The following is a 25135-nucleotide window of genomic DNA, read 5'->3' as shown; positions in this document are numbered from 1 at the left end:
CTGTTTCTTTTTTTTTTCCCCCAGTTGCATACTGATCATGCAGTAACTATTATCAATGGATTTTCTGTTATGAGGAAGACAAAAACTTGAGACATGGCTTACCCCAGGACAGGATAGGATGGGATATGCACCTGTGTTTCTGTGCATAGCCATGCATTTTATGTATGTAAGGAGGTATATACAATCTCAGTAACCACTATGAAACTGTGTAGGAGAGGATACAAGATACCAGTTATGTAATGTTTAAAAGAGAGGAGAAAGAGAGTCTAGATTTTATAACATTTGGCTGACAATACATAAGTTTATGTGAAGGGTTAAGCAACCAATCCAGTCTTGGTCCTTATTCTTGTCTTTACTGCTAGACTTGGTGAAAAAGCTAATTAGTAGGAAGTGGAAAAGGGAATGATTAAATGCTGTTTTCCATGGCATTCTGGAAAAGCTGGCAGCCCACAGGTGGTCCCTTTACTGAGTTAAGAATTTCTGGATGGCTGGTCCCAGAGAGTGCTGGTGAATGGCATTGCATCCAGTTGGCATCTTATCACTAGTGGTGTCACCCAGGGATCAGTGTTGGGCTCTTTCAGTATCTTTATTGATGATCTGGATCATGGGTTCAAGTGTAATTCACAGATGACACCAAGCTGGGTGGAAGTATCTATTTGATGTAGGGTAGAGAGGTTCTACAGAGGGATCTGGATGGACCAAATCTGTATCTGTGCATCTCTAAATTTTTTGAGTATGGAATATATCGCTACAATTTCTAGGAATTCGTAATTTATATTCTGCATTATACATAGAGATACTACTATATACTGTATTTATATAATTGATACATATAGTTCTGTATTCTCTTAAGGAATTTAGCCTTGTCAGAAATAGTTTATTTGTATACCTTACTCTCATTAAGTCTTTGTGTCTATTACTGTGTTTTCTTCTCCAACATTGACCAGCTTCTTTTGATTCAAGTTACCAGAAAGCAGGTATCAAATGTAATAACTTTGGAATAAACTTATCTCAATCAACAGAGAAGTTGTGTTAGGGAATATTGATACTAATATCTGAAATTGGGAAGCAGTAGAAAATAGGAGCTGTCTACTTGAAATTGCTAGAATGGATGTGGTGTGTGTACAAGAGTATAGACTCCGTGTGTACTCGTTTATACCCACAGTGCACGCTAGTGTATTCTGGAACATTATTTTAATAATTTAATCATAGAATGATTTTGGTTGGAATGGGTGCCTGGAGGTTAACTAGTATAAAAAGAATTGGAGAAACCATAGACTTTTCATAAAGTGGACAGCCAAGAGCAACACTGAACAAGTGGGCCTCTGGTTTTACATGTACCTCTACCTCCTGATCTTGAGGCATCTTTGTTCTGAGCTGCTACCATGGCTTATGGTACATACAAAGTCATACAAAGTGAATAGTTCTTAAAATAGAGCTTCCAGTTGGCTTAAGAATTCATTTGACATATTTCCTTGGTTAGAATGACAGTTATTTAAGATACAAAACAAATTTGCTAAAAGACTGGTGCTAGGAGTGTGGAGACTTTTATGCTGCTGATTTGTTTTTTGTTTTTTTTTTTTTTTGTTGGTCCATATAGTTTGTGGCAAAACTTCTATTTATTTTATTAGGAATGGGATTAATCATTGTGAAAAGGTTCATGTTGTACAGAAAATGTACTACTGTTTTCACTTAAGACTAGGGAAGGATTGTAGTTCTTTAATTCATTCCGTTTTAGCAGATTAGAAGAACTGAATTTTGATTAATACTACGTCCTTATGGTATTCAGCTCTTGGCTACTGTCAGTTTGATGGTGGTGTAGTTTCACTGCAAACAATATTCTATCCTTCTGTTAACAAGAGCAAAATTGTTAGCCAGTACAGAAGATATATGGCAACATCAGAAACTGAATCCTAGTCTTTTGATTGCCATACCTGTTTAGAACCACGACTATGTAATCATTATTTAATACGTTCCTTAAGTTCAAGGATAAAAACAGTCACTGCTTTCTGTATATAAATAGGCTCATGTTTCTCTTTCAATGTGGTTGTGATACTCTCCCTATTACAAAATTACTGTCTCCTTCTGCTGCTGTCCACCTCATATCAGACCAAAATATCCATGTTTATGCATCAACATATACCCAGATAATGTGATGCATAGTTACAGCTGTGATTAATCATTCAGTTCACTACGCTTACTTGCCCCTTAGGTAATACATACTTGTGTTGGCCTATTTTCTGTAGAGATAGCCTGCCCAGTCTTTGATCTGAATGATTGGATTTGTCTTAGTGTCATAATCACTCTCTTTTTAGCTGTTGCTGTATAAATTCTGATTACCTATACCTAATTAAAATAACTTTATTTTGTTTGAACCTAATACATTTTGGATTTGAGGCATTTAGACAAAAGGTTATATGGCCTTTCAGAAACCCTTTTTTAATGAAATATTTATTGCTAGCTTTTCTGTTCTGGTTCCTATCAGCTTATCCTCAGTTTTCATTCAGGTTTCTATATTTCCATTGGGAAAATTAAAATAAGAAGGGCAGACCTTAAGTGATCAACATGACCATGTATATCTCATATATGTACATTAGTTGCTGGATATCATTCAAGTTTTATTACATTTGGTGAGTGCAAACATTCATTCAATAAATCTTGCTTTACTGCTGTCTTACTCACCCCTGTGGGATCATTCTCCTCTCTGTGAGTTTTATACTTTCTCCTGCTTACATACCATAACCACAGGAGCACAGTATCAGTATCACTGACCTAAAAAGCCAAAATATATTCACCAATATATAATAGGAAGGCAGAAAATGTTAATGCTGCTGTGAACATGATGTTGACACTTTTCCTTCAGTTTTTCCTCTGTTTGAGGAGCAACATTTAGTTACACTCAGTGCTCTTTGCTTTGACAGCTTTCTTTTTGTCCTCTGCTACAGAAAATTCTGGTTGGTGCTTCTTCAGTGTGACCCATGGAACTGCTGAAATCTCACATCTTAGCATTTCTTACTGGAGTCTTAGCTGATAAAAGATGAAATATAGTTTATAATGGTTTATGATGCACTTAATCCCAAATTTAAAAAGAAAATTTAGTGTCATCCACCAGACACAGTCAGAGCACTGAAACCTTTTCTACAGTCAGCGCTGTGGTGTAAAACTTCCAGCAGGTAGATTAGAACAAACAATGCAAAGTATAGCCAACATTAAACTCAGACCTGACTTTTTTATTTTTCATTCCCTTAGAAATAAGTGGGAATTCTTACACAGGTAGTTTCTGCTTTGAATTTTTCTCTGGGTTGGACTAAAAGTTATTTATTGTAAAGTAAATTTATTGCATCCATTGACCATGGTATGATGAAGAATAGACTTAATGATTGACTCTGTGTTAGTATAACAGTACTGTGGGAGGAACCATGGCAAATTGCTTGTATCTTATGGTCAATATGAGAAGCAATGCCTCTGGATAATGTTCAGCACACCCTTCTGTGAAGAATATCTCTATGTGTATATGTGTGTGAGTTTATCCAAGTACATATATTTTTGTGTTTAGAAAACTTAACTGCAGTCTATTCTATGTTGTAGAAAACATATTTCATGATGGTATGCCATGAGTAATAGTGAATTTAGTTCATCAAAATACTGGGCAGAGTGGTATCAGGCCTCATTTTTGTTCCTTTTTATTGAGGACATTGAACTAAGGAAGTATTATTTATTAGGCATTCATTGGGAAATTGATAGCGTAATTTAACTTTTTTATTAGCTAGTAAAACTGATAAGCAGTACATAAAAAGATGGACCTTGTTATAGAGGGAATAATAATAATAATAATAAAAGGTTCATTTAAAGTTTTTTAAAAGGTCATCAGTGTATAAAGCCTTTTTGACATTGCCTTCTGTAATATGAACGCATACATACCACATAATTTTTGCTTCTGTTGATAGATTTTTCGTGTTTATTTTGCAGCCACTAAGTCCAGCAGAAAATTAATTTATACAGTAAAAATATTTTCAGGTTTTCAGTAAACTGAAATTAATTCTACATCTAGTGTGAACATACAGAAGCACATTCTTTAAGCAGAAGCCCCTTTATATGTTGTAGAGTTGAAATAATGGAGTTGTGCATGTGTAATGGTTGAACAATTAGTTGTGCAAATGGATGGCATTGTTCCTGGTTAGTGGGACACAGGAGGACATATTGTGTATGTTTCTAATCTTGAGCCCTTTACTGATTGGTAAAGGTGGGTGGGATGACAGTCGTCCTCATTCACTGCTCTCTCTTTGGGTAGCCTTGGATACATGAACAACTTAAAAACTCTTTTTCTGACACCCTCCTCTGAGTTGTGCAAAAGAGAATCTTATCCCATAAATGGTTATCTTCTTGGAGGACTAGAAATAAGGATATAAAAATCATGGATTTTATCCATGAAAACTTTTCATTTCAGCATGCACCTGTTTCATAAGTCATTTTGAGCAAAACAGATAAAAATGGAAAATGCAGCAGTGAAGCTGGCCCAGATAGAAAATCACTCCTCCAAGTCTGCAGAACATCTGAGAATAATAGCCAGCATACTCCTGCTTCTCTGTCACACTTGCGTAAAACCCTGTTCCCAGACAAACCTTTAAAATGAAAGCCATCACTCAATCAGTTAAGGAGCCTGTCAAATTCACTTCTTCTGGTTGGTGCTGAAGTTGGTATTAGTGTAACAGAAGGGATATATTTCTTTTGCATACTATGTCTGTCCTTTTTACTCTCACCTTGGCGCTGTGCCTGTGCAGGTGGGGCTCGTGTGCTGGCTGTGGCCATGTGCTCAGTGAGGCACCCGAGTGAGGGCCTTCCCTGCACCCTGCTGTAAACATGGGGGAACTGCTTTGTGGCATCAGGGATGAAAGTGAGAGCAAAGCAAGAAGAAACAGCAGACACAGCAGGTACTAGCTGTTCTCTTCTGGTGCTGATGATGTGCTTGATTTGAGCACTCATGCTAGCATCCAGATTAGTTGAACACATGCACCATAAACTCCCTTCATGATCCCTGCAGACACACTATAAGAGATGCAAATTCTACTTGTTGGAGCTTTGGGCTTGTTGTTCCTTTGTATGCTCAAGATTCTCAGCATGAGACTGATTTGGATTCATCCATAATACTTCTAATTAATGTCATGTATTTTTCTGTGGGACTATTTCTTCTTAGGTACAGTAAGACTTTCAAAATTGTTGAAGATTGTTTCCTTCTTGGGTATGGATACTGTTCTACTCAAGAGCTTCCTTTTTTTTTTTTTTCTTTTTTTTTTTTCTTTTTTTTTTTTTTCTTTTTTTCCTATTTTTTCCCCTGTGTTTACTTTTATATTTCCCTGTGGTTATGTGTGAGCTGTTGTACCTATATGTTTGCAGCAAGTGCAGCATAACCAGGTCTTGGGAGACTTAATTTTAAACAGAGAATGTTTATGGACTTTTCCTGTAAACAAAAAAGATGGCAAAAAAAATTGCCTGAGCTACTAGAACATTGCTATCTCGTGACTTCAGGGTAAGCCTGCCATCTAGATTACAAAAAAAAAAAAACAAACAACTGCATTATAGTGTCATTACTAGAAATAAAATGTTTTAGGTTTTTTTCGTCATAGTCTTTTGCGAAAAGGGAAGAGTAGTATTACAGGCAGTAATGAAAATGAACAGCCTTATTTTAAAGAAATCATCTAGACCTAGCAACAGTACAGTAGGTTATTTAGAGTGATCATATTTGTCCTAGAAAAATGACAAAATTTTCATAATTTGAATTTTTTATTCATTCATAGGTATGAGTTGGCATATGGCATGTTAACAAGGCTGGATACTGTTAGGTAGTTGTTGTCTTCAACTCCTACTTTGGCCTTCAGGTTTTGAAACCTGCTACAGGCATGGAATAATGACACAGTTCTTTTTGTGTAGTATATAATTTAGTTCCTGGTAGATGGTAATTAGAGTTTGGGGTTATTGTTTCTGCAGTTTAAGGACTGAGATTCAATACAACAAAATGACAGTAAGTTAGTTCTTTCCTGCATGGACGCTTACTGGACCAGATTTTGCCCCAAACCTGCTGTTGAACCCAGAATCTTCGAGTGCATGTCTTGATACAAGTAGGATGGCTACTTATGTGATGACTTTTTAAAGGCTGTTCATTTTAAGCGATTTTCAAGTCCTTCTAGAATAACAATCAGGTAATCCTAGGATAATGGCTTGATAGTACAAAGGAAAGCCTGAGAAGATAAAAACACGGTTTACCTGAGCAGCTACTTTATATCTACTTCTGATATATGACTTTATCTGCATGTTCTTTCAAACTGATTTCATGCTCCCTGCAGTGACATATTTTGCTAACACAACAGACTTGTTCCTTCCTGACATAAAGCTTCTGGCTCCAACAAATGTCAGTAGCTTTTTAGACAAACCTGTGCTTTTTATTCCTGTCTTTCTCAAGAGGAATATCAGCATCCCTGCAATAACATTTTTCCCCTATGGCTATTCTGTTTGTTTTATAAACAGACTAGGTTTATTTTACATGTAGAGGCGGGTAAAGGCATAGAAGAAAATTTTTGTCTTACTTTTTTTCTTTTTATTTTATTTTATTTTTAATTTTAATTTTCTTTTTCCTTTTTTGTTTTCTTTTTTTTCCTTCTTTTTAGAAGAACATCTCTTAATATTTTTAGGAAATTAATAGAATAACAGCCACTTTCTGACTTAGGCAAATAAGCAAAGTTTTGTTCCACCCTGAATTCCTGCAGTTATTTCCTTTGTGTAACCAATTGAGGCCTCCAGAAGCAATTAACTAACCCTTTGGAGCTGCAGGTCCTCCTTGGAGCAGCTCTGTGGAGCTGAGATCTGCAGTTCACACTGTCTTACACAGAGGGTGAAATACTTAAAGAAAAAGGACTCAAACACCTTGTCTTTTGCACATATGTAGTATGAATTATGTTTTAAAGTAACAAAGGAGGAAAATTACTTAGAACTATGTTCTAGATAGGCAAATCACTTGTTTCCACATTTAATCATACATCCTTGACTTTTTGAGCTTTTTCTGGTCTGAAATTCCCCTTTGTGTACAAAATCTGATTAACAAATCCATTTGGAATCTGAAATCTTGCAGTCTGTTTTTACATGTTTTTGCAGTTTGGTTTTACATGTATTTTTCTTTCTCTTGTGTTTTTAATAGTCAGATATAGGGGGAATTATTCCTAATTATACAACAAAACATTAAGCAATTACATGTAATAGTAGTATCAGGTGCAATAAGTTAGGGCATTACTCTTATCTAGGAAAAAATTAAATCTCAAAATGGCCCCTGAATGTATCTTGAATCTCCACAGACTTTATTTTCTTTCCTGTGCAACTACTTAGAAGACTAGGATCTATCTTAATTAAAATTTACTGCTTATTTCAGAATGGAAGAGCTGAAAACTATTTTCCTGTCCTCCTAATGTCTGTGCTGTTTATGTGCTTGAGATGGCTAAGTGGTAATTTGAAAATTGCAGAAAGATTAGTAATTACTAGGGGGACATAATATACTGTTTCATTGCAGTGGAACTCTGAAAATATTTAAACTAAGTATTTAAAGGAGAAGGCATTAATCATATTTTCTCATTATTCATAAATTTTACCAAATTATGCTCTATAGTGGTTTTTTCTTTATCAAATGGGCACTCAAGCCACATCTTTTAAGTTATTTATTCTTCTTTAATACCACTAAAATTCAACATCACTTGTTTTAAGACTAAGAAGCTACAAAGGTTACATTATAATGTTGACTCTCTTCAAATATAGCTCTGAACCTATAATTAAATAAATGTAAGGAAACTTCTGAAAAAATTTGTACTGCTTTTTACTCTACTGGGCACCTGTGGGTTACACTAATAGAATAGGATTATCCAAATTAGTTATTTTTTGTTTCAGTAACATCGGTCCTGTCTTCTACTGACAACATAATCATGCCCTCAAGAAAAATGGTAAAGACTATTTTAAACAGGTTGTCTAACTCTACTAGCATGAAGAATTGTTTTGTGTAGTCTTGTTACTTAAAAAGACACAACACTTGTTTCAATAAAACAATCTAAGGCCCAAAATGATATATGAAACATCTTGGGAACAAATGCTTTTCATGTCATTGGCTTTGAAAGGAGGAAAAGGAAATAGTGTATTTCCTTGAAAATATTCTTCTGAAAAACTGTAATGCCTTTGTATCACCTAAGTTAACAATTGAAACAATGTTCTTATTTGACAGTTATTCTCAAATTGTGCTGATTAATTTGAAAAACTTTTTCTCATACTGGCTGAGCCAATTCTGCTCTGTTACTTTATTTTTTTTTTTTTCCAGAAGCTTTCTTTCTTATTTAATTTCTTTCTTATTTAATGTTAGTTGGATTTCCAAAAAATTTATTCTTTCAGCTTAAACATGAGTATGGTTCTTTGAGGCAAACCAATTCATTGCCATAATCTCCCTCTTTATGAACTAAATTTTAAAAAGAAAAGGTAATTGACCTGTCTGGATTTGGATCATATTCAGTGTAAGAGATCTTCTTTCAGGACATTTTCCTTGAAGGATATATGGCAAAAAATTGAGTTCTGCTTAAACATATGCTTTTTAAATTTTAAATTGAATAATTTTTAAATATTTGTTGCTCAGGCCAATGTCAAACTGTAGATAATGAGTGACACTTAGTACTTCAGTTCCCCCTTGTTTCAGTAGGAATTGTTGATCCTCAGCTCTGCTCAGAAATTGACATGGCTCTGTTTCCAGAAAGACTTCAATATTGTAATATAAAACTACTGAATGTATTCCTATGATCTGATTTTGAAACAACTCCTGCATTGTGTTCACTGACAAAAGCATATCTGAATCTAGCCAAGAATTTTAATGCCATCTAACTTAATGCATTTTGAACTAAAAGAGCTTGTGTTGCTAGGCATCAAATTGGTGATGCATGGAAAAATTGTTCACTGAAACTATAATATAAGCCTGCATGTACAAATCACAAGTAGGTTTTCTGGACAAGAATGAAATCTAAACCCCTGGAAATATCTTTATGTTTAGATCAAGACTTACTTTCATTCTACCCACAGATTCCATTAGTTCATAATTAGATTTTATTTCTTTAATTGAATTTTAGGTAAAGCCTTCAGCTTTACAATAAACATAAATTAAAAAAAAAAAAAATGTTTGCTGTAGTTAATGTGGATTATTTAGATTTTTATTTCCTAATGGAGAGTAAAAATATTTTTTAGCCATGTAAAATTAAAATATTATTCCAAGTACCCTCCATGTAATACAAATGTATCTACTGTTTAAGGCTTTTACCTGTTGCTGAAAATATAGATATTTAAAAATATTTGTTCTTTCAACAATGACATATAGTTGACATAAGAGTCTTAGTAATAAGCATGAAAAATGCCATTTGCTTTTGAGCTTTTCAATAACAATTTTTTTTCAAGAATGAACTACCTATACTCATGATTCCTACACACTCCCATGAAAGTCTCACAAAGAGCAGTTTGAGGACTGATCACAAATGGACTTCATTTAGAAAAAATGCAAAAGTGCTGTATACAGCAGTTACTGAAAAGAATTTCAAGATACAAGCCAAAAGCGCAGTCCTGTTTTATTTAAAATTTTAACACTTGTGCATTTTTTCGATTTTTGTTTACTTTGGCTTGCATTTTTAATTCAGAATCCTGTGGTTTTCCCTTTTTCTGAAATAATTCCATATAGAAGCATTTGTGTTTGTGGTGGGAGAGAGTGGGGAGAGATCAGCTGGCATTTTAAGAATGCAGTGCTACACTATAAAAGAGCATTAAAGAGCTGAAACTTTTCTCTGTTTAGTAATCAGATGGTGACAAAACAAAATCAAATAAATTGCCAGTAAGATCTTAATTATTGGATTAAAATAAAACAAATATTAAAATTATTTTCATATATATATAGTAACAGTGGCAAAAACAAAGAAATATCTGCCAATTTATTTGGAAAACTTCAGTTTTATGGTACTTCTGAAATGATCTTCATTCTTGGTTCATAAAATAGTAAAACGCAAAATTTTCTTGGAAAAAATATTTTAGACAAGATGAAAATTACTCAATTCCTTAATGATGTTTGGTTTTTTCCCACCAAGATTATTTGTTTAGGTTGGAGGGTGGTGAATTGCTTTGTGTGCTGCAAATATGTAAAGAAAATATAACGAAAGTGTGGAGCCTTGATGAATTTTCATGGACTGTGGCTTTTAATCTCTGAACTGGAAAAGCTTCAGTGAAACTCCTCCCATTGCTGCCTTGAGATTTCTTCTCTGGCTTTAGGAGTGAAGTGGAGCATGTTCAGAGGCTCACCAATGAACAGCCTTTTTTCATTAACATCTCTGAAAGAGGTCACCATGTTAACTTTAAAGGTATCCTAATTTTTGCCATTCAGTACTTGCAAAAAGCATATTCATTTAGTTCCATTACTTTGTACTTTACGTTTCTAGATTAAATTGTTAAAAAGCCAAAGTAGCTCACGTCATCTAAGTGAGGTACTCCTGTAGTCTTACCCTCTACATAATGAAAGACAGAGAGATGGCATGTTTTACACCAGGATGACTCTCTCTCTGGAGATGGCCTTCCATAACCTTAACTAATACCTTTCATCCTTTACAACCATCTAAAGCTGAGGAACAGTGGATATACTCTTTGCTGCAGTGCTCAATATGCTTGCAATCTTTGCAGCCTGTGACACCATTAGGAGAAAATATTTATGTCATATATGTTAGAGCTCCTGTAACTCTACAGTAACTTAAAATTTTCTTCTGCTATAGAAAAAAGAAAAGCATCAGATAAAATATCTCCGTATAGCAATTACTTTTGTGTAGGTATCCTAGTTTTCAAAATTCATAAACAAAATAAGGTCACTATGCCTGGAAGAAATTATCATTTCTGAAAACCAAAGCAGAACTAAAAGTGTACAGGTCCAAAAGCAGAAAATACCATTAAGCGTTCTTATTGATGCTCATTGCTTGCAGTCCCTGGGAAGCTCATTGCCTTCACAAATTATCTTGACATAGAACTTCATTGTTTTTATTCTCTGACTATAGCCATTATTTGCCTTCACTGTGCTGTAAATCTGGTTCTTTCCTCTGAAATGGGAGTTTATGCAGTTATTCCCCTAGATTGTATGATTTATCATAGCTTCTAATGAAAGAAATAATAGTATAAAGATTCATGGATAGTGGAGAGTATGGAAATCCATACACTTATATGTGTCATACTTAACCCTTCCACTTTTTTGTGGCCTGAGGCAACAGCATCTAAGTACTCCTCTGATTATCTTTTTTTTTTTTTTACGTGATCTACCAAGACAGCTATATTCCTCAGAAGCAATACATCTCCTACAACCCAGAATGAAATATATTAGCGCCAGGGCAAAAATATAATTTTTTGGTTTTGTTTTTTTTTGGTTTTTATTTTCAGTTCAACATATTTGAGTGTAGCAGATCTCCCTTGTCTTTTTCTAGAAAATTATGTGCCACTATCTTTCTTGCTAAACCTTTGCATTCTAATCCAGTATTTTTAAATGAACAAAGCAAAAAAGCAGAATATAATAAAATCCTGTTATCAAGAAGTTTATCCTAAGATGTTTTTATTAACAGACTAGGTGGGAAAGAGTAGAAACACAGGACTGACCAAAGCCCATAAGTCTAGTTGCCAGCAGTCATTAAACACAGTGGTGATAATGTTCACTGTTGTGAAAATAATATGTGTTTGTAAGTGCCTGATGTATGTTACTTAGATGTTATATATTTGCATACCCTGATTCCATACCCATCCTTGATATCTTCATTTTTGCTATTTTTTAATTTACTGCAGTATAAGAGTCACAGAAACATAAAATTTAGGTGCCTTAGCAGTGAACGAGACACAGTGCTGGTGACAGTCTACAATATTTTGCTGTTCTGCAAAAGCATCTTAACTGCTTCTGAGAAGAATAGACTGGGTAAACTTGTATTCTGAATTAAAAAAAAAAAAAAGGTTAATAGAAAATCAGCATTTTACTTTTTGACTTAAAGGCCATTCATAAATATTTCAGGTGCATTTGGTTTTACTTTTTTTAGTTTTGAAGTAATTATAGAATTTTTGGTTTTTCTCTCATTTTATTTCAACAGCATAAAAATGATTTATCATGAATATTATTTAAACTTTGTTTTTTTAAGAAACTGAATTTAATTTTTCTCTTTTTTTAAAAAATAAAAAAACCCCCTAAAACGTAGAAAGCTTGTGATTTGCAGATAGTGTTACACGTTTACTACTGCACTTTACTGTTTAGTGTTATACATGTTTACTACTGCACTATAAACCCCAGAAAATATATGTAATGCAAAGTGGTAGTTGGAATTTTTTTTCAGTCTTTCTACATACTGAAATTCAATAATGTATCTTTTCTGACTGTCAAAGGTACTATTTTGGTGTACTAGTAGCCTACTATTGGTTGTACCAGAGGAAGTGCATTGCTTTGAAAGTACAACATTAACTTTAAACTAATGTTCTCCATAAATAATTTTTTTTAACTTTTGGGCTTGCTTCTCATATCATAGTCCAAATTCAGAATTAGGTGGTGTGGATTTCTTTAGGAAAAGCTACCTATATTGGAGAAGTCAATAAAAAGTACGTAATTACTGAGCTAAGGGTGTGGTGTCATTTAACATTTGACAGTTGACATAGTAAATTTAGTAAAAAAAAAAAAAAAAAAAAAAAAAAATTAATAGCTACATCAAGTATGAGTCAGGAAGAGAATTAATTACCTTTCAGTTTAGATGGTGCAAGAGCCAAAGGACTGACAGTTTGGCAAACACGGGAATACTTTGAAAGTCTTTTTCCTTCAAAAGCAACACACAAAGCAGTTAAGCCTTCATTGTATTCATGGAAATTTGGGGAAGTTTCTATTTGCCATATACTTTATAACTTCTTTTCTGAAAATATGTAAAGAGCATGCCATTTACATTTCATTGCCAAAAGATTGTCCCTTTACTTAGCCAACATAAGTAAAAGTAACCTGTGTAACCTCAACTCTCTGGCTTTTACGGAACAATAATCATTTTCTGACAGAACCAGTTTGCAGGGTTTTCATACGTCCACCACAAAGAAAAATTGTATGTCATCTTAGTTTTATTATATCCATCAGCTGGCTGCCCATTTGTTGTGGAGTGTCTGCTGTGACTTGGGGCCGTGGCTCTATTCGGCTGTAATAGATTGCCTGCAGTGCATTCAGTGACTGGTACCTGTTGCTGGTTTGTTTTCCAGGTCAACTGGCTGCAGGTACATGTGAGATTGTTACTTTGGACAGAGATAGCAGTCAGCCCCGAAGGACTATAGCCCGACAAACAGCTCGCTGTGCATGTAAAAAAGGACAGATTGCCGGCACAACAAGAGCAAGGCCAGCGTGTGTTGATGGTAAGAAGCAAAAATCTATTCAGTCCGTTTCTGCCAATACAAGAGTGCTGTCTCCTAAAAAAACAAAACAAAACATGCTATAGAAGAAATTGTCATGTTGTCCCAACTAGCAATGGCAATAGCATTGAAATTCACCTAAAGGGTAATACTGACTAATAGTATAGATATTTCAATTACATTTTTTTTCCATTGGGAAATTTCACTTTTGTTTTAACTTGATATGCAGTTGAATGTTAAGGGCATGGTACTATTTTATTCTGCATGTGATTACAGAATCAGCAGTGAAATGGCATTCTTTTTCCCCCTACTTTTTATTCCTTAAAACATTAAAAAAATGCAGCAAGCAATCCTCAAAGGTCTTATGCCACTGGGAGGCTAATGTGACTGCTCCTGTGTGATATTTAATGCTGTTGAAGAAAGCACAGATGCTAAAATTGGAATACAGTATCTGAATGTACATCACATGTCCAGTATTTCTTCTCTCTTTAAAAATGATATTCCGTATGATTCACTGCAGATGCACTGATAGCATGTAGCTGGAAAACTGCTCACAGGGAGGTATGGAAATGTTTCACTTTGAAATAATTTTTTGAGACAAATTAAATTCTCTGTTACATTAACAGTGGGACAGTCTTCAAGAGAGGTCTGTCCTGAAAGGTTTTCAGTAAACATTAATATTAAAAATTAAATTGGAGACATGTTGAAAATAATGATATTAAATTATAAGTTTTAATCTAGTCTCCATTAACAAAAGAAAAAAATATGTATATACATGCTTATGTATAGAACTATAAGCCATTCCTGTATTGGCTTTGAATACTGGCTGGTTTGAGTCTTCAGATAAAAATATTGCAGAGAACACCCTACTGTTGCCTCAGAATTTGGTTGTTATCAGTGGTTATCAAAGAAGACAGCTCAAAAGCAGATTTCGGAGCCAACCCACAAAGCTAAATATAGAACATCATGCACATTCTATTTTTGCATTTTTCTTTCACTGTTTTTAGTACTCTGTAAGATACTTTCTTAGCTGTCTCTTTCATAATACAATACTATATCCAGTAGTTCTCCTTTCATGTTTTATTGTAAGATCATAAGATGTAATTGCTTAAGAAAGGAATTATTTTATTATATTTATATTTATAGTTGCAACTGTAGGAAAAACACTTACTACCAATTAAAATATTCAACATATGTTTTCTTTTTTCAAACAACAAAGTTCTAAACAAGAAGAAAAGATTTTTCCACCAGCTGATGGGAACAAAACCTAATTTTTCCTCAGTTAGTTTTGGCCTATGCTTAGACTGATTGGCTGTAACTTGGGTATCCAAAGGTAGCTGCTAATAACTCCAGTTTTTCTTTATACCCAATAAAGACCAAAAGGCACCTTTTCAGAGTAATCTATCTCATTTTTACTGCCTAAGATAAGTCAGATGTATCACTCTTTGTTGCACACAGTCTGCCTTGCCTTGATATACCTGTGAGAGTCTTAAGATGAAACTGAGCTGGAATACGCGTGTCACTAAGAAGACATGCCTGCACCTCATCCTTCAATTATTACATTAGGTTGTTTTCAAAATATGGAAGCTTTGAGTTAATTAGATATTTGAAAATATTTTTTCTTTCTTTACTTATTTCTTGGGGGAAACTCACAACGAAAGTCTGTTTCAAATTCTGCTTGTGCTTTCAATGTGCTTGATCATCATTTAATGAAAAAATAACTGGATGACAGGATTCATGGTTAGAGATCATGTAGTCAGAAAAGGTTCTTTATGTAATACTTTGTTGGAAAAAGAATTGGGAAGTTCATCAGTTGAAAAATAAAGCTTCACTTTAACATTTGTGTCTAAATACCATAATTATTTTTTTAAGGCTGACAAGTAGTCACATGGAAAAGATGAAGAATAATGGGTACAAGTTTCTCCTGGGGATATTCCAATTAGACACAAAATGATAATTTTTCAAAATGAGAAAACACAGTCTTTGAAGCACCCCAGGGAACTGGTGGATTCCCCGGTATTGTACACTTAAGATGCAGTTGAACACGGTGATGGGCCATTTTGTCTAGACTGGTGTTTTTGCCTAAAAGGTTGGACAAGATGATCCTTGTGGTTCCATTCGTATTCTTTGATTCTGTGACATATTAAGATATAATAACATGGTTCTTCATTATTTTGTGAAATGTTGATAATGAGGATGTTAAGCCCTTTGCTAAGAATAACTACATGATGTATAGGACATGCTACTTTATTTTCCTGAGCACTGTTGGGGATGTTTTATAATCAGAGCTCAAAAAGGTTAGTAATACCTAGAACTGTATATCAAGTGTCCAGACTAGGCAAAAGTCAAATCTTTGATCTGTAGGTTTTTGTCATGAATGAAGTTAAAAATTTAGTTTTACATACCAGCAACACAATTATATAGGAAGGAATAAACAAGCACTTTATCTTATCTCTAAACTGCTTGCAAGTAAAGCTAGCAGATAAATTGGCCACAAACTGACAAGCATCCATCTGTGAATTTACCAGGTTCATAGTTTAAAGAATGAACACTGAATTCTTCCATATTTTTATACACTTTTCTAGAATACATTTTTTCAAACACAGCTACTTAATGTTTTTTTCTGAACATGATATGAGTGCTACATAAAATTATGTAGGAGAAAGGTGTTTTTGTCTCCAATATTAAGTCAAACACTGCTGGTTTAGGACTGTAACAAGCGAACATAATTGCTGGGTTGTTTCTATTTTTTTTTGCAATAAAGAATCCCATTTTTCAAACAAACAAATAAATCCTTCTCAACTTTCTTAAATAGGATGTAGAATGTACTTTTGCAAATTTTTCTTCATTTGTATTACTGTTCATGTTAAGTATATAACTGCTATTTGACATTTCATTTTTGCTATCAAAAAGGAAAAAATAACTCAAAAAATTTAGTTCTTTTAATTTTATTCTTTATATAGTCTTGATTTCAAAGAAATTATTTCTAAAGTGAAGGTAGACCTTAGACCTTTAATTCAAAGTCATATGTGAAGGAAGCAGGCATAGTAAGTGTGACCTGCTAACCCAATAGTGACAAAATATTAGCTAACAGCTTTATTGCATCTTCTGGCAAGAGAGTGGTTTAAGGGTTCATTATTAAAGCTGGTAATTTTTACAATCTTAAAATACATCATGTTGTAGCTGGCTATCATTTGTACAGTGTTCAGTGGAAGGAAGTACCTTGGAATATATTTGATTGTGTAGTATATTTCCTGGAGCTGCGAAATGCAAGTGTCAATTCTTGCAGCAAAAGGAGTAGGTAATTTAAGGGCTCTTAAACCTTCCAAACATTGGGTGAGATTGAACTTGTCAACATAGCTCTTAGAGTAAGTCCTGAGTTGATTATCAAAATCCACTCTTCTTTCCACTGCTGCATCACCGAAGGTCTTTTCCTAATAAAGGAAACACAGTGAATGTCAAATAGATAAAACTGGAATTCTTAGAAATGGAAATACAATGTTTAGAATTTGGTCTGAGCAGTACATGAAGAACAGAGAATTTCTTGAAATATTTCCATATGATGGAGAGGGTTGATTTAATTTGTAATTTTTTCTAGCAGTCTTTAACTATGGCAGATTGCTAATGTATTCTGAAAAAAGACATCGATATTCACCCTGATTTAAAGCTTGATTTAGTGTTGATTGCTTCATTTCTACACCCACAGAGTCATAATGTATATTTGGTATGTTTGGTTATGATGTAATTTTTATTCATGAATGTAGGGTTTGTGATATTATGACAGCAGTTTGCCTGCACTTTTCATTATATTATTTTTATTTGCAACTGGTGTTCCCTAGTCCCATTTTTGAGATCAAATTCCACAGCAATGACCTCAGTTGCATTAGTTTGATAAGATATTTTATTTCAACATAGCATCTGGTTTATCACCAGTGTAATTTCCCTGTGTGTCGGTTAAGCTTCATCAGTTTTTAAGCTGGAAGCAGTGAGAGATTGGAAGATAGCAATTATTCTTTGGTTTTGTACAGTACCTTTGCTAATTTAAATTTGTTTTAAAGTAAGTGATGATGAAAAGTCTTTAATAAAAGTTTGTGTACAGATGCACCCATGATTTGTGTTCTTTCACAAGAATTGTATAAATCTGAAAATAAGATTTGTTATGGCAAAGCTTTTCTTACAATGCAAAGATAGTATCCTGAGAAGTGCGCAAAGAACTTTTAAATGTTCAATAATTCTAATACTTATGTCTAATACATATTTATAGGTAAAAAATAAACTGCAATTTTGTTCAGAAAATAGAATCAGTTGATGAGAGGAAAAGTGGTATGAGAGAATTTGTTTATTTGCCTGAGAAAATTAGGATGGCAATCATTAATTTGCTTACCTAAATTCTGTGATTAGAAGATTCTTATGCTCTGGTTACTTTTATGTCCAGTAAGTGCTACGAGAAATGCCAGGAGATCAATCCCAATATCCAAAAATCTTAAATTTGGACAGCTGTAGCTCAGGTAACTGAATTCAAAGTGTTCAGACAACTTTTGTTACAAATCAAAGTGTGGATTGATTGGTTTTTTGTTTCGTTGGTTTTTACTTTTTACAGTTTTAGTATTATTGAATTGTTTTTGCAATCGTTGTAGTGATGTTGGTTTCTATAGGATGTTAGTGTATATAAGTTATTCATACGTTATGATTAACATGCTTTTCAGTTGGCATTGATTGATTTTTTTTTTAAACACAGACACTCAAGATCTACAAGGAAACCACATTAGTTTCAATCAATAATTCCCTGCTCTTATTATCTCTGTGACTCTATAGGGAAGTGTAGGGGTCAGAACTGATCATTAATACAATCCTAGGTCATGCACTTCAAACAAAACTGCTTAATAACTAGAGAGCTTCATCATTCTAAAGAGTCTTAGACATATTGTAGGGAGCAAAAAAAAGAAGGATGGCTATAAAGACTAAACTAAACTAAACTAAAAGAAGGATAACTGTAACTGCTTTAAGAATTTTTTCTTATTTTACATCTATAATATTTAATGTTTGTTATTATAATATTTATGTTATTTTGTCATATTTTTATTGAAGATATTTCAAACCTTCCTTGACTGTAATTATAATACATTTTACTTTGTTGCATAAGTAAAACCAAAAGGAAAACTAATATGCATACCAAACTTGTTTTTCCACATGGCTTGAAGAAATAATAACTCTTTTCTTCCTTTCCTCATCCTAGCTTCCACATATACAGTCACAAATGCATCTGTACTTATAGATGCACCAGTGCATGTACAAGGCTTTCTTTTCTTTCAGCTACCTCTAGACAATTCCATCAGAACTGTAGATTTTCCTAGTTACTGATACGGAAGTAAAATTGTTTCTGTTACTCATGAGCTTCCCTTTCCTATGCATGGTACAGACACAGTTTGACAATTTCCACTTTTCACTTGGAAATGCACAAGTTTCTATCCAGTTTGCTTTCAGCTCCAAACTAAGGACAATATGTGACATTCCAAAAGAAGTTGAGTGAAATTTCTTGTCTCAATAATATCACAAACTTAGTAAAATCATATAAACATATTCACATTGAATACCTTTGTTCTCTTTGAACATGAATGCCAAGTGTCAGAGATTGAAATGTTGCTGGGGAAGAAATGCCACTGTTCAACCCTAAGACAGAAACTGAGCGGTATTAAATGGAACAGTAGCTGCACCATCAGTGGCAACAAAGATGTGTCTATAAGAAATACAGGGAGGTAAATTAGGTTTCCTCTCTTGACTGAGAATGCATAAATGGAATAACCAAACACATGGCATAAAAAGAAAGCAACCACAGAAAAATAAACCCAAAACCCTGCTTAGGAAGATAGCACATGGACTGATGACTACCCTAAAGGAATACTTTAATGAAGAAGGGTAGGTAAGGGTTTCACTATGTTCTGAAATATTTGGTACCTAAACTCAAAAAACTGAGGCCTCATCTTGAGTACTCTGGCAGTTTTGGGTGCCTCAGTATAAAATGGACATCAGACTGTTACAGTGTGTCCAGAGGAGAGTGACCAAGATAATGAAATGGCTTGAGGGCAAGACTTAACAAGAGGCCACTGAAGTTACTTTGTTTGTTCAGCTTGAAGAAGTCTGTGGGGTGAACTCATCTCAGTCTACAACTTCATCAAGATGGCAGCAGAGGGGGAGATCCCCTCTCTTTGGTGACTAGTGCTAGGACCCAAGGAAACTGAATGAAAAAACATCAAGAGAAGGCCAGACTGTACATTTGGAACAGGTTCTTCACTGAGAGCATGGTCAGGCAATGAAACAGGTTTCCCTGGGAAATGGTCACAGCACCACACTGATCAGAGTTCAAGGAGTGTTTGGACAACACTCTTGGTCACAGAATCACAGAATGACTAGGTTGGAAATGACTTTCAAGATCATAGAGTCCAACCCAGCCCTAACACCTCAACTAAACAATGGCACCAAGTGCCACATCCAGTCTTTTTTAAAACATATCCAGGGAAGGTGACTCCTCCCCCTCCCCAGGCAGACCATTCCAATCCTTTATCACCCTTTCTGTAAAAAAGTTTTTTCCTAATATCCAACCTATATTTCCCTTGGGGCAGCTTGAGACTGTCCTCTCATTCTGTCAGTTGCTGCCTGGAGAAAGAGACCACCCCCTACCCAACTACAACCTCCTTTCAGGAGGTTGTAGAGAATGAAAAGGTCACTCCTGAGTCTCTTTTTCTCCAGGCTAAACAACCCCAGCTCCCTCAGTTGTTCCTCACAGGGTTTGTGTTCCAAGCCCCTCACCAGCCTCATTGCCTCCTCTGGATACGCTCAAGTGTCTCAACGTCCTTCCCAAACTGAGGGCCCAGAACTGGACACAGCACTCAGGTGTGGCCTCACCAGTGCTGAGTGCAGGGGAAGAATGACCTCCCTGCTCCTGCTGGCCACACTACTCCTGATCCAGGCCCGGAGCCATTGGCCTTCTTGGCCACCAGGGCACACTGCTGGCTCCTGTTCAGCCGCTGTCACCAGCACCCTCAGGTCCCTTTCTGCCTGGGCACTGTCCAGCCACACAGTCCCCAGCCTGTAGTGTTGCAGGGGGTTATTGTGGCCAAAATGCAGGACTTGGCACTTGGGCTTATTAAACTTCATCCCATTGGACTTCACCCATCCATCCAACCATTCCAGGTCTCTCTGCAGAGCCCTCCTCCCTTCCAGCAGATCAACACATGCTCCCAGCTTAGTGTCATCTGCAAATTTACCAGTGAAATACCCTCATCTATGTTGTCAATAAAATATTGAACAGGACTGGCCCCAGCACAGCCCCCTGAGGGACACCACTGGTGTCTGGCCCCCCAGCTGGATGCAGCACCATTCACCACCACTCCCTGGGCCTGACCATCCAGCCAGTTCCTAACCTAGCACAGAGTGCTCCTGTCCAAACCATGGGCTGCCAGCTTCTCCAGGAGTGTGCTGTGGGAGACAGTGTCAAAGGCCTTGCTGAAGTCCAAATAGACAACAACCACAGCCTTTCCTGCATCCACCAGGCAGATCACCTGGTCATAAAAAGAGATCAGGTTGGTCAAACGTGACCTACCCCTCCTAAACCCATCCTGGCTGGGTGTGATACCCTGGCCATCCTGTAAGTGCTACATGATGACACTCAGTATAAACTGCTCTATTACCTTACCAGGTACTGAGGTCAGGCTAGCTGGTCTGTAATTATCAGGATTCTCCTTTCCACCCTTTTTGTGAACGGGTGTCACACTGGCCAGCTTCCAGACATCTGGAACCTCACCAGTGAGCCAGGTCTACTGGTAAATGGAGAGCAGCTTTGCATGCTCCTCTTTTCAATCTCATCACTGGATTATCAGCAGTGGGTAATAATCAGAGGGCTGAATCAGCCCAGGAAGTCAGTGATATCCCATACCTTAGCCCCAGGGAGGCAGCAGACCTCCCTGTGGGATGGGTCCAGTCAACATATGGGGCTCTCTATTCCCCTCAGGAGGGAGTCACCCACTACGATTACACTTTTCTTTTTAGTGTTAGTGGTGGTGATCTGTCCGACAGATAAAGTGTAATTGGTCATGTGGTTTTCTCTTACTTAGTTCTGAGAGGAGCAGGGGTTGGATTTGATAATCCTTGTGGGTCTCTTTCAGTTTGAGATATTCAATGATTCTTTGATTTGATGACTGGACCTGGCATAAAGATGCAGATCAGGAGTTTGCATAATGTTAGACTTTTCCGCAAAACAATTCATCCATAGCAGTCAAGTAGCAGAGAGTGAGTACTGATCACAGCTTACAAGTTGGGCATAATATAGGTTTGTGGTAAGGGAAATAATGCCAGGATAAGAGCGAATAAAATGTCATTGAAAATAAAATACTTCTTGTACCTGTAACAAAGACCTGGAAATACTTTTCACTTAGAAGCATCCTACTTCGTGGTTAAACCTGGCATCAGTGTACTATTTCAAGTCAAGAGATGACTGCCTTTTTAAATTACAGGGCAGGGAAATATTTAGGAAAGCAGAATTATTTATGTGATTTGGAAGGTGGCCAGGAACCAGGGGTTAGCACTGATACTGTGCAAAGAGTGCTGAGAGAACTTTAATTGCCTCTAATGCTTAGTGCCTTGCTTTCACATTTCATCTGAAAGACAACACCTTCAGCCTCCTGGTGTTTGATTGGATGCATTAGTTCATCAATGCTAACAGCTTTGTTTCCTTCACTTCCTTGACATTCCTACGCAGTCACCCATGTAGTCTAATCCTCTTTCATCTATGTGCTCTGATGGCAGTTTCAGCACATAAAAATGGTTAGAGGTTATGTGACATTAGATTATGGAACAATTTTCTGAGGAAGTGACTAGAAGCCTAATTACTACAGACATTTTAAATTGAACTGGACAAAATAACTAGAGAACATATTATGCATTAGCATAAACATGCACTGAATCACTGGGTAGAGTTTTCTGTTCTTGATATCTTGCGGCAGGGCACTATCAACAACCACAGCAGTCTGATTGCAGTCTGATTCATTACCTAACTTCAGGCAATAGGTCAACATGACATTCCTAAATTCAGGAGTTTGGTCACTGTAAGCTCCCTCTGCATCTCCCTCTGCAGACAGGGGGCTGCAATGGGCATTTCAGAGATCACTTAGTGTCAATACTGGAATCGCTTCTGAAAGCTTGTCTCTTTTTCTTTTATGGCATTAAAGAGAACATAAGATGACTAGCAGATAGGTTTTCTGCTGGAATGTAATGTGTGTAAACATTTCAGGCCATCAGCAGCTCAGATTGCCTTCTGGAAAAGCCACTGTCTTCACTGATTAGAGGCAGTTTAAAGAAAAAATGTAACATGTTTATATTACTCCCTCTGGTTATCATCCTACCTTCCAGTTATCCCCAGAAGAGTTGGAAAAGAGAAACTTTCAAAATTATTCATGTGTGAAGGTGGGCTTCTGTCTCCAGTGAGTTTGAGAGAATACAGACATGAACCTCTGTAAATACCCCTGCCATCAATGGATGAGCTATAACTATAGCTAAATGGCATTTTTATTGTTTGAAAGTAGCATGGTCAAGGAATATTCCCCCCCTGCAGTAATCCAGTAATTTAAGTGCAAAGAACTATAAGCAAAAAAAATAGTGTTTCATAAAAGTGAAAGAAAGAAAGGCTATAATATGGTTAGAAATGGCATTTTATAGCTATGTACCACTTTATTTTTAACTTACCTTAGGTTTAATATCTGTGATGATAGATGATGTGTCAGAAGAGTCCTAGAAAATGTCAAACTTGATTGCTAAATTTGTGACAACATTAATAGCACTACTATACCCAGCACCTGAGACAGAGTATTTAGTTCTAGGCATTTTTGTATATCACTTTCAGAATAGTCTGCACAGTGCTGATTCAGGGAAAATGTCTTTTCTAAAGACAGAACCTTGGAAAGTTACATATTTATGGTGATATGAAGGAGTTGTACTTCCCTGGCAAGTATGACGAGGTCATATTAGAGGAAGAAAAAAATATTTGTGTCATAAAAACTGGCATTTTCATATCAGAAATAAACTTTAATATGTCTTTATTTTTTATTTCTCTAACTTGTTTTGCTTATGTTTTGGTGCTGTGTTATTTTACAGTGTCACAGACATGCATGGTACTTTGTAAGCCGGTTTCACACAGTCCTAGACAAAAAGCTCTCGCAGTCTAATGATAGGCATCATTGGTGATAGAAGGCAATAAGGATATGTAGATACTTCTTTTTGTTAATTATCCAGATTCCAGGGAGTAGGATAAGGATTTGTACTCTTAGATGAGGTGGTAGTGGACAAGTAGAATTTCCACCCATTTGTTTCAGAGTATGTCTTTTGAGGGTGTCAGGGGTTCACGTAGCATCCCTCTGAGAAGGGCATACACAGACAACTTCCACCCATGCTTATCCCTTTTGAGAGGGCAAGGTTCAGCCCCAATTGAATATGAAGGAAGATGCCTCAATCAAGACTGTGCATCACAAAGGATAAATAAATTATTTCTTGGGATAGAAAAAAAAAAAAGTGTTTCAGATAAAGAATAGAACTGATTTGGAGTTTGTTTTTTTTTTTTTAAAGAAGGAAAGGTCTATGAGTTGTGGTTTTTTTCAGTTGTACTGGAATGTTTTGGTGCACCAACTAGCAGTGGCATTACAATAACAACAGCCAATGAAAATAATCACCTATTTTCTCTCCAATTACATCATGTAACAGTCTACAAAATTGGAAGACTCAGTCCTTCTGACCTTGATAATAATAATTTTTCTTTTTTTTTTTTAAATTGTATTTTTAAAGCTTACTGCCTGGGGTATATGTAATACAGATTAAAATAATTCAATAAAGGCTTTCTTTGGTAGGATAGATGTCTTCTGCACAAAGCAGCAAGCATATTTTTAATTTCAGGCTTCAGCTTCGCATGAATTTTTAATTTTGTTAAGCTTAAAACTTTGAGCACTTGCTAAGAATATTGACGAATTCTGAGTAGCTTTTTAAAAGTAGTTATCCTAGACACAGTATTGACACTCTTACTTTAACAGCCTTAAGTTAGAATTTTGATGTAAGTTTTGGAAGTCTAATCATTATATATAAGTATAAAGCCAAGGGAAATGCCAGCCTTGGAATAAGGAAAAGAAGGCTGCAGCGCTGAGTGTAGGTGCCTGCTCAAAATATAAATGAACCAGATCCAGTGTCATCTGGTCATGTACACTGACACGTGTCCCTCCTGGCTTACTATGTGTTTATGTGGGGTGACACCTGATGGGGTCCCTCTAGGATCAACAGTCCTATTACCTGTCTGAAGAGCATCAGCAATTTGTTCCTGTCTAAAGTTTGATCTTCCTTCAGAAGACAAGTCATGCTATCCACAAAGTACCTGGAACCCAACTTTATTGTGGTCTGACTTTGGGAAATTGTATCAGGAACATAATTATGTTTTAGCTAATAATATCAAGGTTTTCTCTGTGCATTTGATCTCAGAGAAGTTCAGAAACTCCCACAGATGTCTGTCTCTTTGAATCTGTATTTTTGTATAGATCCTATCTGATTTTTTATTTTCAACTGCAGGCAGCCTGCTTAGTAACTTCAATGTGAATGTTAGAAGTTCCTTGTTGAGGTGGTGGGCAGCAGACAGATAAACTGCCTCACAGTCTTGGGGCAGAAG

General features: G+C 35.8%; 1 protein-coding gene across 2 annotated transcripts in view; it reads left to right on the top strand.

Annotated features, from left to right (window-relative positions):
• The window catches only part of LOC131572839 (chemokine-like protein TAFA-5), a 403451-nt gene that overhangs the window by 211580 nt on the left and 166736 nt on the right, over positions 1-25135 (top strand). For both annotated transcript variants that reach the window (XM_058826227.1, XM_058826228.1), the window contains exon 2: positions 13294-13443. In XM_058826227.1, the coding sequence (XP_058682210.1) occupies positions 13294-13443 (150 nt within the window). The remainder of the gene's footprint in view (positions 1-13293; positions 13444-25135) is intronic.

Source organism: Poecile atricapillus, chromosome Z (assembly GCF_030490865.1).
Source record: "Poecile atricapillus isolate bPoeAtr1 chromosome Z, bPoeAtr1.hap1, whole genome shotgun sequence".
NCBI classification, from domain to species: Eukaryota; Metazoa; Chordata; class Aves; order Passeriformes; family Paridae; genus Poecile; species Poecile atricapillus.
This window is presented reverse-complemented; position numbering and strand designations above follow the sequence as displayed.